The sequence below is a fragment of the Euprymna scolopes genome, chromosome 45, assembly GCF_053919585.1.
Source record: "Euprymna scolopes isolate OS-2025 chromosome 45, ASM5391958v1, whole genome shotgun sequence".
Taxonomy (NCBI): Eukaryota; Metazoa; Mollusca; class Cephalopoda; order Sepiida; family Sepiolidae; genus Euprymna; species Euprymna scolopes.
This window is the reverse complement of record NC_136526.1, coordinates 67,666,825-67,681,686: the sequence shown is the minus strand read 5'-3', so window position 1 is coordinate 67,681,686 and position 14,862 is coordinate 67,666,825. Positions and strand designations below refer to the sequence as shown.

General features: G+C 32.4%; 1 protein-coding gene across 1 annotated transcript in view; it reads right to left on the bottom strand.

The window, feature by feature from the left end:
• Window positions 1-14,862, bottom strand: part of LOC145269872 (RING-type E3 ubiquitin-protein ligase PPIL2-like) — an 89,023-nt gene that overhangs the window by 55,563 nt on the left and 18,598 nt on the right. The window contains exons 7-12 of the mRNA XM_080125616.1: window positions 12,721-12,810; window positions 11,432-11,507; window positions 10,160-10,260; window positions 4,898-4,945; window positions 4,674-4,749; window positions 760-866 (exon numbers count right to left, since the gene is read on the bottom strand). Coding sequence (XP_079981742.1) covers window positions 760-866; window positions 4,674-4,749; window positions 4,898-4,945; window positions 10,160-10,260; window positions 11,432-11,507; window positions 12,721-12,810 — 498 coding nt within the window. The remainder of the gene's footprint in view (window positions 1-759; window positions 867-4,673; window positions 4,750-4,897; window positions 4,946-10,159; window positions 10,261-11,431; window positions 11,508-12,720; window positions 12,811-14,862) is intronic.

Genomic DNA, 14,862 nt, shown 5'->3' with positions numbered 1-14,862 from the left:
ATGCGATATGTTATTCGATATATTATGCGATATGTTATATGATATATTATGCGTTATGTTATGCGATATGTTATGTGATATGTCTGTGTGAACAATTCTCGTCTAAATGTGCAGGATTACTACTTATTACTATAGAATTTTTTATGGAAACTATCCCCCCTCCTAGGATGGAGTAAACATTTCAGACAGAGCAAGCCAAGCACGCGAGGTCCCTCTTCCTGAGTGAAAAATTTACTTTCACCATAAATAATGTTTGTGCAAAATTTCAAAAAAATTCAAGGAGTGGTTACTAAGAAAAGTGTGAACAAATGAACAGATGAACGATTTGGGGGCAATTTTAGTCCTATAATGCCCCTTAAGGGAGCAATCAGAGTTATCTCGAAAAATCCATTCTGCCAAAAATTTTCTTTCATCATGACTAATGTTTGTGCAAAATTTCCACAAAATATGTTATGCGATATGTTATATGATATATAACTCGATAAGTTATGCGATGTTACGTGATGTGTTATATTATACATACATTGTTGTTTTTGCTTTGTATTTTTTTTGGGGGGGGGGGGGGTTCAGTTATTAATAAAAGATTAAAATAGCTGATTTGTTTGCAAAGAAACTAAAAATGCATTCTGGTAAATTTAATTTCTCAAATATTTTTCTAAATCATAAAAAAAAAAATAATTAAATATTTCATTAACATAAAAAAGACGCACAGATGAGAAGTGGATACACGGTTTAATTGACGTGGAAATGATGACGTACCATTTCACAGTGTAGTTCTAAATTCAGGCTTCCCATATTGCTCACGAGTCGAACGTAACCTTTCTTTTTGACGCGTTCATATGTCAGCACTTCATCAGCGATCATCTCTATTGAAAATCAACAAAAAAGAGAAAAAAAAGTTTTAAAAAAAAAAAAACAATACTTTTCTTTACCAATTGTCCTCATGGTGTTAACTATGCTGTCCACTTTGTTGACAGCCAGAATAAACTCAGACTCACAAACGCAAAAAAAAAATATTGGGTTTGTATTACTGTACACATAGATTCGAAAAAGTTGTCAAAAAACAAATATAGAACAAATAAATGTTATCAAAGGCAAGATAAGTTACTTTTCTACCTAACTGGATATATTTTTGTGTTTTTATTCAGTGTAACATGTTTATTCAGCTCGAAAAACATGCAGAGTTTACCGATGTATTGGAAAATTCAAAATGGCAGCCGACTCTCTCTCGGAGAGGGTACGTTTGGGAAAAGGTATTATAAATAATAAACTAGACAAAATACTGTTAGAAAACAACCGAATACATGTCAACTTATGTCACGGTAACATATATTGAGCGAAGTGTTTTGATAACGGAAGAATATTTTGAAATGGGACTGGAATTTAATGTAGAAATAATTAAACCAAAAATATTTAAAACAATAAAATGCTTAGAAGGATGTTTAATAAAATCGGATTTGAATGTTTGGCTTTAATAAACAAAGATATGTGACAAAAGACCAGGCAAGGATATTTGGTTACATAGACACATGATGTAATGAGTTTAGAGAGATTTTAGAAAGTTAGTCAGTAGAAAGTCTGTAATGGGCATCTGAGAGAGATGGTCGACAGATGGGATGGCACCCACCAGGAGCAAGATTGATAATTAAGATGTAAACAGCATTCAACCATTCCAAGATGGAAACAACATTTTGGAATAAAGGTTGCCAAAATAAACCAGAGGTCTGTTGTTCGTGGTAGAATTTTTGTTGCAGCTTTCTGTCCAACAAGATCAAAGATGGGTCAAGTGTGTTCCCTAATTGGTTAAATGTTGTAATCCCATAGAATGGTATTTGTCCCTTTTGTTGAAGGTATGTACTTCCTTTGCCTGGCAAGAGACAAAGGGGTTTATTTTGTCCCTTATTTGTCGTTTTATGTGAACATGCACCAGATAAGTTGTTTGTGACATTTTGAAAACTAGACAATCACACGTGAATACATTTATGAAGAACAGATGCGTAATCAATAAGACACTAGTTATGTACACGTATATATATATATATAATATATATATATATATATATATATATATATATATATATATATATGTACAGAATATATACACACACACCCATGAGAATACAACATGTATCCGTTTGGTGCCATTTCAAAACTATACTATATATGATATAACATATCAAAACTATACTATATATAACATTTCAAAACTATACTATATATGATATAACATATCAAAACTGTACTATATATGATATAACATTTCAAAGCTATACTATATATAACATTTCAAAACTATACTATATACGATATAACATTTCAAAACTATACTATATATAACATTTCAAAACTATACTATATATAACAATTCAAAACTATACTATATATAACATATCACAACTATACTATATATAACATTTCAAAACTATACTATATATAACATTTCAAAACTATACTATATATAACATTTCAAAACTATACTATATATGATATAACATTTCAAAACTATACTATATATAACATTTCAAAACTATACTATATATAACATTTCAAAACTATACTATATATGATATAACATTTCAAAACTATACTATATATGATATAACATTTCAAAACTATACTATATATGATATAACATTTCAAAACTATACTATATATGATATAACATTTCAAAACTATACTATATATAACATTTCAAAACTATACTATATATAACATTTCAAACTATACTATATATGATATAACATATCAAAACTATACTATATATAACATTTCAAAATTATACTACATATGATATAACATTTCAAAACTATACTATATATGATATAACATTTCAAAACTATACTATTATTTATATAACATATCAAAACTATACTATATATGATATAACATATCAAAACTATACTATATATAACATTTCAAAACTATACTATATATAACATTTCAAAACTATACTATATATAACATATCAAAACTATACTATATATGATATAACATATCAAAACTATACTATATATGATATAACATTTCAAAACTATACTATATATGATATAACATTTCAAAACTATACTATATATGATATAACATTTCAAAACTATACTATATATGATATAACATTTCAAAACTATACTATATATAACATTTCAAAACTATACTATATATAACATTTCAAAACTATACTATATATAACATTTTGAAACTATACTATATATGATATAACATGTCAATAAATAAGTTCAGTCTCAGCAAGAACGAACAAAAAAAAATCATTTAATGCATAAAAACATGGTTCAAAAGTTTTGTGATTAGAAGAAAGAATTATAGGTTAAAGTTAGGGTTAGGGGTAGCTCAAATGATAATAGCTTATCAACGTAGATTCATGACATAACGAGTTTAGAAACACCTTAGAAAGTTAGCAGTAGAGTCTGTAATGGGCTGCCGAGAGGAAGGGTTGACAGACGGAATGGCACCCAGCAGGGTCATTAAGATCATCAAGTCTGTGGCCAAGGTCGCTGGGAAAATGGTGGGATCCTTCTACCGCTCCAGAGGATATCTCACTAATAATGCAATTCTCTATCTATATAAAAGCCAAGTACGTCCAAGGATGTAGTACCGCTGCCACATCTGGGCAGGAGCTGCTAAAAACAGCCTATCCTGCCTTGACTGAGTACAAAATAGACTTTGTGGCTTGGTGGGGGATGCCCTTTTCTCTTCCCTGCAACCTCTTTCCCACAGAAGAAACGTAGCGAGCCTGTCTTTGTTTTATCGCTATTTCCATGGCAAGTGCTCGTCTGAGCTCCATTCTCTGGCCCCCCCCTCGCCAATCTCTTTCAAAAAACACCCGACTAGCTGAAACCACCGTCAATAATTTTCCCCACTCCTCATCTGTGCCTAAATCAAAACGTAGATTCCATGAACAAAGCTTCTTTCTTAGAACTGCGCGCCTGTGGAACTCTGTTCCGCTTGCCTGTTTCCCTCCCGACTTCAACCTGGATGTCTTCAAGTCCAACACAAACAAATTCCTGATGAACCGCCCCCTTAAGTACTGACACCTTATCAATTCTCCAATACTATTACTACACTATTCCATTGATTACTGTACACACAACAACCCTTATCCCCGAGTGGCCCTTGGGCCTTGATAAGTGGTGACCACCATGTAAAAAAAAAAAAAAAAAAGATGTAAATAGGACTGTATCAACGTTCAACTTTTCCAAGATGGAAACAATGTTTGGATTAAAGATTGCCGAAAATAAATCCGAGGTCTGTTGTTCATGGTAGAATTTTTGTTCTAGCTGTCCGTTCAACAAGATCAAAGATGGGTCAAGCGTGTTCCCTAATTGGCAAAATGTTGTAATCCCATAGAATGGTATTTGCCCCTTTTGTTGAGGGTGTGTCTTCCTTTGTCTGGCAAGAGACAAAGGGGTTTATTTCATCCCTTATTTGTCGTTTTATGTGAACATGCACAAGATAAGTTGTCTGTGACATTTTGAAAACTAGGTGGTCACACGTAAATACATTTATGAAAAACAGAAGCACAATCAATAAGACAATCATTACACGCACGTGTATATATGTAGAAAATATATACACAAACACGCGAGAATATAATAAGACGTAGCGGGTGGGTTAGTGGGAAGCTAGCGTAAGTCAGGATGACTGAAAAGATTACTCACCAGGTACATGTTCGGTATTAGGAGCCATGGCTGTTGACGTAAATGACGCAGCCACAGTGCCAGTAGAATAATGGGCCTTAAAAAGAAAAAAAGTGACAAAATGAAACCATGCGCAAATATCAAATCACAATGCGCATACACAATATGACCCTCAATTAACAACTCCTACAAGTGGCACAAATTTTGCAAATATCAAATCAGCAGTAAAAAAATTTTAAACTTACAGAATTAAATTTATCCAAGTTTTTCTTCTCTGTGACAATTTTTTCTTCCTGCGAAAATAAATGAGAAAATCTTTAATAGAGAAACGAGAAAATTTAAAAAATAGAAACAAGAAAATTTTTCAATTTCAACATGCGACACAACGGATATTTCCTTGGGAATCGCCAGCATATCGAAGTGCCAAGAACACACTGTTGAAATAAAAAAATCCGTCTCCAACTGTTCAGGGTCTTCAAAGAATATTACCCCACTGAGAAAGAGGAGTCCTGATGACAGTATGAAACTATAGTGCTGAAATCCTGCTTCTCATAATGAAGTACATTCTGCTGAAGACACAATCATATCTGACAGTTGGAAAGCCTACAGTACATAAAAATCAGAAAGGTTCCAACACCTAACGGTGAACGATGCAGTCTTAATTTCATAAAGCCTACAACAAAGGCTACTACAAATCATGTGGAGATGATGTGGAAGGAGGCAAAACAACGCAACAAGAAAGAATGTGGAAACAAGCCAGGAGCTACTAATTTATGTGGAGCACAAAAATATAATCCATTTGTCTCCAAAAGAATGTCCCCTATGCAAAAGAAATTGCATGAAAAAAATCCATTTGTCTCCATAAAAAATGTCCCCCATGCAAAAAAGAAATTGCATGAAAAAAATCAATTTGGCCCCATAAAAAATGTCCCCCATGCAAAAAAAAAATTGCATGAAAAAAATCCATTTGTCCCCATAAAAAATGTCCCCCATGCAAAAAAAAAATTCCATGAAAAAAATCCATTTGTCCCCATAAAAAATGTCCCCCATGCAAAAAAAATTGCATGAAAAAAAATCCATTTGTCTCCATAAAAAATGTCCCCCATGCAAAAAAAATTGCATGAAAAAAATCCATTTGTCCCCATAAAAAATGTCCCCATGCTAAAAAAAATGCATGAAAAAAATCCATTTGTCACTATGAAAAATGTCACACATGCAAAAAAAATTGCATGAAAAAAATCCATTTGTCTCTATAAAAAATGTCCCCCATGCAAAAAAAATTGCATGAAAAAAATCCATTTGTCACCATAAAAAATGTCCCCCATGCAAAAAGAATTGCATTAAAAAAATCCATTTGTCTCTATAAAAAATGTCCCCCATGCAAAAAAAATTGCATGAAAAAAATCCATTTGTCACCATAAAAAATGTCCCCCATGCAAAAAAAAATGCATGAAAAAAATCCATTTGTCTCCATAAAAAATGTCCCCCATGCAAAAAAAATTGCATGAAAAAAATCCATGTCACCATAAAAAATGTCCCCCATGCAAAAAAAATTGCATGAAAAAAATCCATTTGTCACCATAAAAAATGTCCCCCATGCAAAAAAAATTGCATGAAAAAAATCCATTTGTCACCATAAAAAATGTCCCCCATGCAAAAAAAATTGCATGAAAAAAATCCATTTGTCCCCATAAAAAATGTCCCCCATGCAAAAAAAATTGCATGAAAAAAATCCATTTGTCCCCATAAAAAATGTCCCCATGCTAAAAAAAATGCATGAAAAAAATCCATTTGTCACCATAAAAATGTCCCCAATGAAAAAAAATTGCATGAAAAAAATCCATTTGTCCCCATAAAAAATGTCCCCCATGCAAAAAAAATTGCATGAAAAAAATCCATTTGTCACCATAAAAAATGTCCCCAATGCAAAAATAATTGCATGAAAAAAATCCATTTGTCACCATAAAAAATGTCCCCCATGCAAAAAGAATTGCATGAAAAAAATCCATTTGTCACTATGAAAAATGTCACACATGCAAAAAAAATTGCATGAAAAAAATCCATTTGTCTCTATAAAAAATGTCCCCCATGCAAAAAAAATTGCATGAAAAAAATCCATTTGTCACCATAAAAAATGTCCCCCATGCAAAAAGAATTGCATGAAAAAAATCCATTTGTCTCTATAAAAAATGTCCCCCATGCAAAAAAAATTGCATGAAAAAAATCCATTTGTCACTATAAAAAATGTCACACATGCAAAAAGAATTGCATGAAAAAAATCCATTTGTCTCTATAAAAAATGTCCCCCATGCAAAAAAAATTGCATGAAAAAAATCCATTTGTCACCATAAAAAATGTCCCCCATGCAAAAAAAATTGCATGAAAAAAATCCATATGTCACCATAAAAAATGTCCCCCATGCAAAAAAAGTGCATGAAAAAAATCCATTTGTCCCCATAAAAAATGTCCCCATGCAAAAAAAATTGCATGAAAAAAATACATTTGTCACCATAAAAAATGTCCCCCATGCAAAAAAAATTGCATGAAAAAAATCTGCTTTACAACAAAAAAAAACAAATACCAAAAACAAAACAATAAAAGATGTTTTCAAAATCTTTTCTTACAAAAAAAAATAATTTCATTTGTTGTTAAACATTATTTAAAAAAAATATTTATTCATTAAACTGTTATATTTTATATTGTTTTCCCATTTTTTTTTTTTTTTTTAAATTATGATACTTTTTCTGACATTTTAAAATTTGATCAATGCTTGGCATATTTTGGTGATTTACATTATCACGAAAATGCATGTCATGGGCTATGCCGAGAGAAGATCACGGAAATGCATGTCATGGGCTATGTCGAGAGAAGATCACGAAAATGCATGTCATGGGCTATGTCGAGAGAAGATCACGAAAATGCATGTCATGGGCTATGCCGAGAGAAGATCACGGAAATGCATGTCATGGGCTATGTCGAGAGAAGATCACGAAAATGCATGTCATGGGCTATGTCGAGAGAAGATCACGGAAATGCATGTCATGGGCTATGTCGAGAGAAGATCACGGAAATGCATGTCATGGGCTATGTCGAGAGAAGATCACGGAAATGCATGTCATGGGCTATGCCGAGAGAAGATCACGGAAATGCATGTCATGGGCTATGTCGAGAGAAGATCACGGAAATGCATGTCATGGGCTATGTCGAGAGAAGATCACGGAAATGCATGTCATGGGCTATGTCGAGAGAAGATCACGGAAATGCATGTCATGGGCTATGCCGAGAGAAGATCACGGAAATGCATGTCATGGGCTATGTCGAGAGAAGATCACGAAAATGCATGTCATGGGCTATGCCGAGAGAAGATCACGGAAATGCATGTCATGGGCTATGCCGAGAGAAGATCACGGAAATGCATGTCATGGGCTATGTCGAGAGAAGATCACGGAAATGCATGTCATGGGCTATGTCGAGAGAAGATCACGGAAATGCATGTCATGGGCTATGTCGAGAGAAGATCACGGAAATGCATGTCATGGGCTATGTCGAGAGAAGATCACGAAAATGCATGTCATGGGCTATGTCGAGAGAAGATCACGGAAATGCATGTCATGGGCTATGTCGAGAGAAGATCACGGAAATGCATGTCATGGGCTATGTCGAGAGAAGATCACGAAAACGCATGTCATGGGCTATGCCGAGAGAAGATCACGGAAATGCATGTCATGGGCTATGTCGAGAGAAGATCACGGAAATGCATGTCATGGGCTATGTCGAGAGAAGATCACGAAAATGCATGTCATGGGCTATGTCGAGAGAAGATCACGAAAATGCACGTCAGTAAAAAATGCAACTCAATGATGTTTGTATGGAATACTTTCAGGAAACAACATTAGGATCGACACCACCAACGCAATGTGGTTGCGATATGTGAATGACACATTAATACTCTTGCCTCGTCAGAAAGATGTTCAAACATTACTAGACCATGCGAATTCTATTCATCTGTCTGTACAGTTTATGATGGAAAAAAGAACAAAATATCGTCCCTAGATGTGCTGATAACGCACACTGGTCAAGAGATTATGTCATCTGTATAGTGAAAGCCAACTTTCACTGGACAATACCTGAACTTCAACTGCCACCATCCACGTACCCTAAAGAAAGGAGATGACTTTACAGAAAATGTTGTTGCTTTTTTTTCTTAAAATTTTATCAGTACTCAGCATATTCCGGCGTTTTACATAAGCTGCCGGGATATATTGAGGCAACTTCAGAGAAATACGGGTCAGTAAATGCTGAAGTCGGTGTCCCTAATGATACTGGCTTAATCAGAGCTGAGAGAGAAAAGATAATGAAATATAATATAAAAAGAGATTGGAATTGTAGGAAGATCTCCATCATTCCAGTATTTCTGGTGGGCGCATAAAAAAGAATTTCAAAAACTACCTAGCAAATATACCTGGTGAACTAAGTGCCAACGGCATTTATCCTAGGCAGGTTGAAATTCACAGTTGCATGTATATCAGGTTTTTGTAGTTCTTGCAGGGAGGTGTTGAGGTTCTCCTACATACAATGCCTGGTTTTCCCAAATGGTCACCCATCTGATACTGACCAGGTGCAATTTTGCTTAACTTCAGTGATATAACTATATTGTGAATGATCATTTATTCTTTATTTGCACTTACACCTCTGAAACATGCCTCCCTGGTCAGGTGTCCCGACCTCCACTCCATATCTAATACGCGATATCCAGCATTTGGAATGTTCACTTACTGGCTATTCGAATCGTGCAACGTCTTATCAGATCTGCCAGCTTGACCTTTTTGATCTTGATAATAACTGATGATTACATTATGATCTCATTTTCGTCTACAATTTCTTCAACGACTGGCCAAAGCAGCACTAACCCTAGCCCGACTACAACTTAACATAATTCTTGATGACCCCCCCCCACTTAAGTAATCCAATCTACCAAATTTCCATTACTAACGATTACTACGATATTATTCCATTGATTACTGTACATTCAATAACCCTTATCCTCGAGTGGCCTCTGGGCCTTGATAGTGGTGATTTCTATGTGAAAAAAAGGGGGGGGGCAGGTTTAACTAACTTCATCCAAAGGAGGAGGTTTCATGGTAGTATGAAATTCACAAACAGTCCCCAGTCACATGTATATCTTCCGTTAGGAGAGATGACAACGTTAGGTTTTTGCAACTCTTGCAGGGAGGTATTGACATCCTCCTACGTACAGTGCTTGGAATTCCTAAATTGGTCACCCACCTGGTACTGATCAGGTTCAATGTTGTTTAACTTTGGTGGTCTAACGAGAATCGGTGTATCAATGTGATTTTGTCAACTATAATCTCTTTATTATTTGATCTTGCACCATTTGTATTGATCGACTTTGTTATTTCATTTGATGTTGCCCTTCTTCTCCAATTTTTAACACGATGTATAAAATCCAATTTTTAAACACATCTTACGCATCTGTGAAGCTTTACCTTGGGTTTGTAGACATCATCCAATTCTTTAAGCGCTTCCATTGTTGTAGAGTTTATGCATTTCAGATGGAATTTGGGATCCTTTTTGGCTGCTTCCATTTCTAAAACAGAGGAAAACAAATGTGAATTTTTAATCAAATATTTTATTTAAAATTTTTTTCAAAATTTGTTGAGTGAAAATATTCAAGATATTTTAGTATTTAATACTATTTTATTATTTACTAGCATGGGTATCCGGTGTTGTCTGGGTTGACATAAAGTTCCGTTTGGAACACATCTGCTAATAAGAGCCAACAAAAAAAAAATAAGCGTTGAGAAAAATATATATACGACAAATGTTACGAAAGGCAAGATAAGTTACTCTTCTACATAATTGAATAAGTATTTTGTGTTTTAACTTATTTTAAAGTGTTTATTTACTTTGAAACTAAAGCAGTGTCACATATGTTGAGTCCGAATAAAAAAAAAAAACAATGGCGATCTCATTACAGCCATTTAGACTCCTGATAATTGCTAAAAAATTGAAAATTAAACTAAATACTGGTAGAAACACATCCAATAAATGTCTGTATTTTCCAGTTGATGACATTTTTTGGATGTGCTTCTACCAGTATTTTGTTTAATTTTCGCTTTTTTTAGCAATTATATTTTGGTCCTTGTGGTGTAATGCTTATGGTTGGCATTTTTTGTCCTAACCCGACAGCAGACACTCTTTATTTTAAACAAAAGAAAAACTATTTTAAAATACAAAAAAAAAAAAAAAAATATCCAGGTAGGTAAAAGAGTAACATCTTGCCTTTGTTAACTAATTTGTTGTATATTTGTTTTTTTTTTCGTTCTTTTTTGTTTCGTTGGCTGTTGTTAAAAATACCCAGAATGTCATTTATTGAATCGATTTCAAAATGATTTTACATTTTCTTTTTAAATAAAATCATCAAATTTATCCCGGAAAATATGTTCGGGCAAAAAACTAACTTTCACCATGACTAATGTTTGCGCAAGATTTTTTAAAAATCCAATGCGCAATTATTGAGAAAAGTGCAAACAAACAGAAGTAAATTACTAGGTCCAATCCCTCCTTTGTCGGGGGACCAAAAATTGTCCCTTTTTCTATTCAGCAGAACCTATCAGGCGTTTGGCCCCTTGTTCAACAAGGAGATAAAAAAAATCCATCAGTCAAAACCAAAAGTGGAAACAAAATTTAAGAAAAAAAAGCTTTAAAATGGACAACAATACTCATGATAAAAAAATTAAAAAAAAGTTCACTTTTACCTTCGTCAACGACTTTCAAATTATTTTTCAAGTGGAAAAAATCTGACATGTTGAATTTTTTTAATTCCGTCGGATCCTGAAAGAAAAAAATTTTGTTAAATGAAAAACAGGATTGTGTTGTTTCGACATTTCATAATTGACCACATTTTCGCGAAAATATAAAGTTAGACATACATGTTGCCCTCTACTATCCTCACGCACGATGGGATCCTGCATTGTGTAAAATTATCGACGGCCTTTTGTGTGAAGGATATGTGTTGTCTTATATGATAACCCCACTATGTTTCCAGCAGTCGACTGCATGGCTTTGGGCCATCAATGTGGAACACATTTTGGAGCGTTTTTGATGACAAACAGCAAGTAGTGTGATCAGTCTAGTTTCAAGGTGGACATTTATATCGAGATAGAAATTTGAAGTATCACAAAAAAAGATATATCGCAGAGCAATTTCAAAATAGGAACGTCGATAGAGTAATTCCGAAATAGGAGGGTCGATAGAGTAATTCCGAAAGCCGACAAGATCACGTTTTTGTTAGAGAGCATAGAGTATATCGATAAATAAGAAAACGGATTATAAGGAAAATGGTATTAGAGTTCTCCAAAGAGCACCATGACTGAGAGAATCTTATATAATATAAATAATCAAAACGAAATTTGAGTACACGATTCTTACGATTACTATGTATAATCCCATTGACTACTGTACACCCATTAACCGTTATCCTTGAGTAGCCTCTGGGCCTTGATAAGTGGTAACTCCTATGTAAAAAAAAAAAAAAAGAAAAAGAAATGCAGTTCCATGGATACAAATTAAATGATTGCTCAGAAACTGCATGAGAGCGACTGGAAAGATCACATGTCAAAATGTGAGAGATATTTCTGCTGGACCCTGTACGACACTTTTTGTTGATAAGACGAAACGCAATGAAGATTCAGAAATATCAGCTAAGAATCTATCTGTATTTCGATTGTTTCAACTACTGAAAAAGAGAAAGTAAAATCCAATTCTAAGTGACATTTGAAAGTTCAATTCTCAATCGTAACACTATTGCATGAGCAGAGTCCCAGTGACTCCTCAGTGTGGCTAGTCCTGATTAAGATGAGCATTATGTGTCGACTAGTTCTACAGTGTAATCGTCACTAATTACTCAAGATTTCTACATGGTCATGGCTGATGGAACAAAAGTATTCTACCCTGTAGATGAAATAAAAGAAATCACATGTATTTCTCCTTCCCCCACTCTCTTCCTGAACTGTGAAAAAAACAAAAAAAATGACATATACGTCACCTGAAGAGTGATGATGTCGTGTCTCGTGAATGGTTCATCTGTTATCAAATCGCGCATGTTTGCCGCTTTAATGTTCAACTGATGAACAGCCTGCAGCAAAAGATGCAAAAGAAAAAAACATTAAAAAACATTGAACAAAAAACAACAACGGATCAATTCTATTGTTCAAAAACAATGACAAATAAGAAAATATTGAAAAAAAAACATAGACAAACAAAAAAACATAGACAAACAAAAAAACAGACAAACGAAAAAATAATAACAAAAAACATTGACAAAAAACAAACAAAAAACATAGACAAACAAAAAACATAGACAAACAAAAAACATAGACAAACAAAAAAACATAAACAAAAATAAAATAGACAAACAAAAAAACATAGACAAACAAAAAAACAGACAAACGAAAAAATAATAACAAAAAACATTGACAAAAAACAAACAAAAAACAGACAAACAAAAAAAACATAGACAAACAAAAACATAGACAAACAAAAAACATAGACAAACAAAAAACATAGACAAACAAAAAACATAGACAAACAAAAAACATAGACAAACAAAAAACATAGACAAACAAAAAACATAGACAAACAAAAAACATAGACAAACAAAAAAACATAGACAAACAAAAAAACATAAACAAAAAAACATAGACAAACAAAAAAACATAGACAAACAAAAAACATAGAAAAACAAAAAACATAGACAAACAAAAAAACATAGACAAACAAAAAACATAGACAAACAAAAAACATAGAAAAAAAAAATAGACAAACAAAAACCATAGACAAACAAAAAAAACAGACAAACAAAAAAACAGACAAACGAAAAAATAGTAACAAAAAACATAAACAAACAAAAAACATAGACAAACAAAAAACAGACAAACAAAAAAAACATAGACAAACAAAAAAACATAGACAAACAAAACATAGACAAACAAAAAAACATAGACAAACAAAAAAAACATAGACAAACAAAAAACAGACAAACGAAAAAAACAGACAAACGAAAAAATAGTAACAAAAAACATAAACAAACAAAAAACAGACAAACAAAAAACAGACAAACAAAAAAACATAGACAAACAAAAAAACATAGACAAACAAAAAAAACATAGACAAACAGAAACATAGACAAACAAAAAAAACATAGACAAACAAAAAAAACATAGACAAACAAAAAACATAGACAAACAAAAAACATAGACAAACAAAAAACATAGAAAAAAAAACATAGACAAACAAAAAACAGAAAAACAAAAACAACATAGACAAACAAAAACATAGACAAACAAAAAACATAGACAAACAAAAAAACATAGACAAACAAAAAACAGACAAACAAAAAAAACATAGACAAACAAAAAAAACATAGACAAACAAAAACATAGACAAACAAAAAACAGACAAACAAAAAAACATAGACAAACAAAAAAAACATAGACAAACAAAAAAACATAGACAAACAAAAAAAACATAGACAAAAAAAAACATAGACAAACAAAAAACATAGACAAACAAAAAAACATAGACAAACAAAAAACATAGACAAACAAAAAACATAGACAAAGAAAAAAACATAGACAAACAAAAAAACAGACAAACAAAAAAAAACATAGACAAACAAAAAACATAGACAAACAAAAACATAGACAAAAAAAACATAGACAAACAAAAAACATAAACAAACAAAAAACATAGACAAACAAAAAAAACATAGACAAAAAAAAAACATAGACAAACAAAAAAAACATAGACAAACAAAAAACATAGACAAACAAAAAAAACAGACAAACAAAAAAAACATAGACAAACAAAAACATAGACAAACAAAAAACATAGACAAACAAAAAACATAGACAAACAAAAAAAACATAGACAAATAAAAACATAGACAAAAAAAAACAGACAAACAAAAAAACATAGACAAACAAAAAACATAGACAAACAAAAAACATAGACAAACAAAAAACATAGACAAACAAAAAAACATAGACAAACAAAAAAACAGACAAACAAAAAAACATAGACAAACAAAAAAAACAAACAAACAAAAAAAACATAGACAAACAAAAAAAACATAGACAAACGAAAAAAACAGACAAACAAAAAAATAGTGACAAAAAACATTGACAAA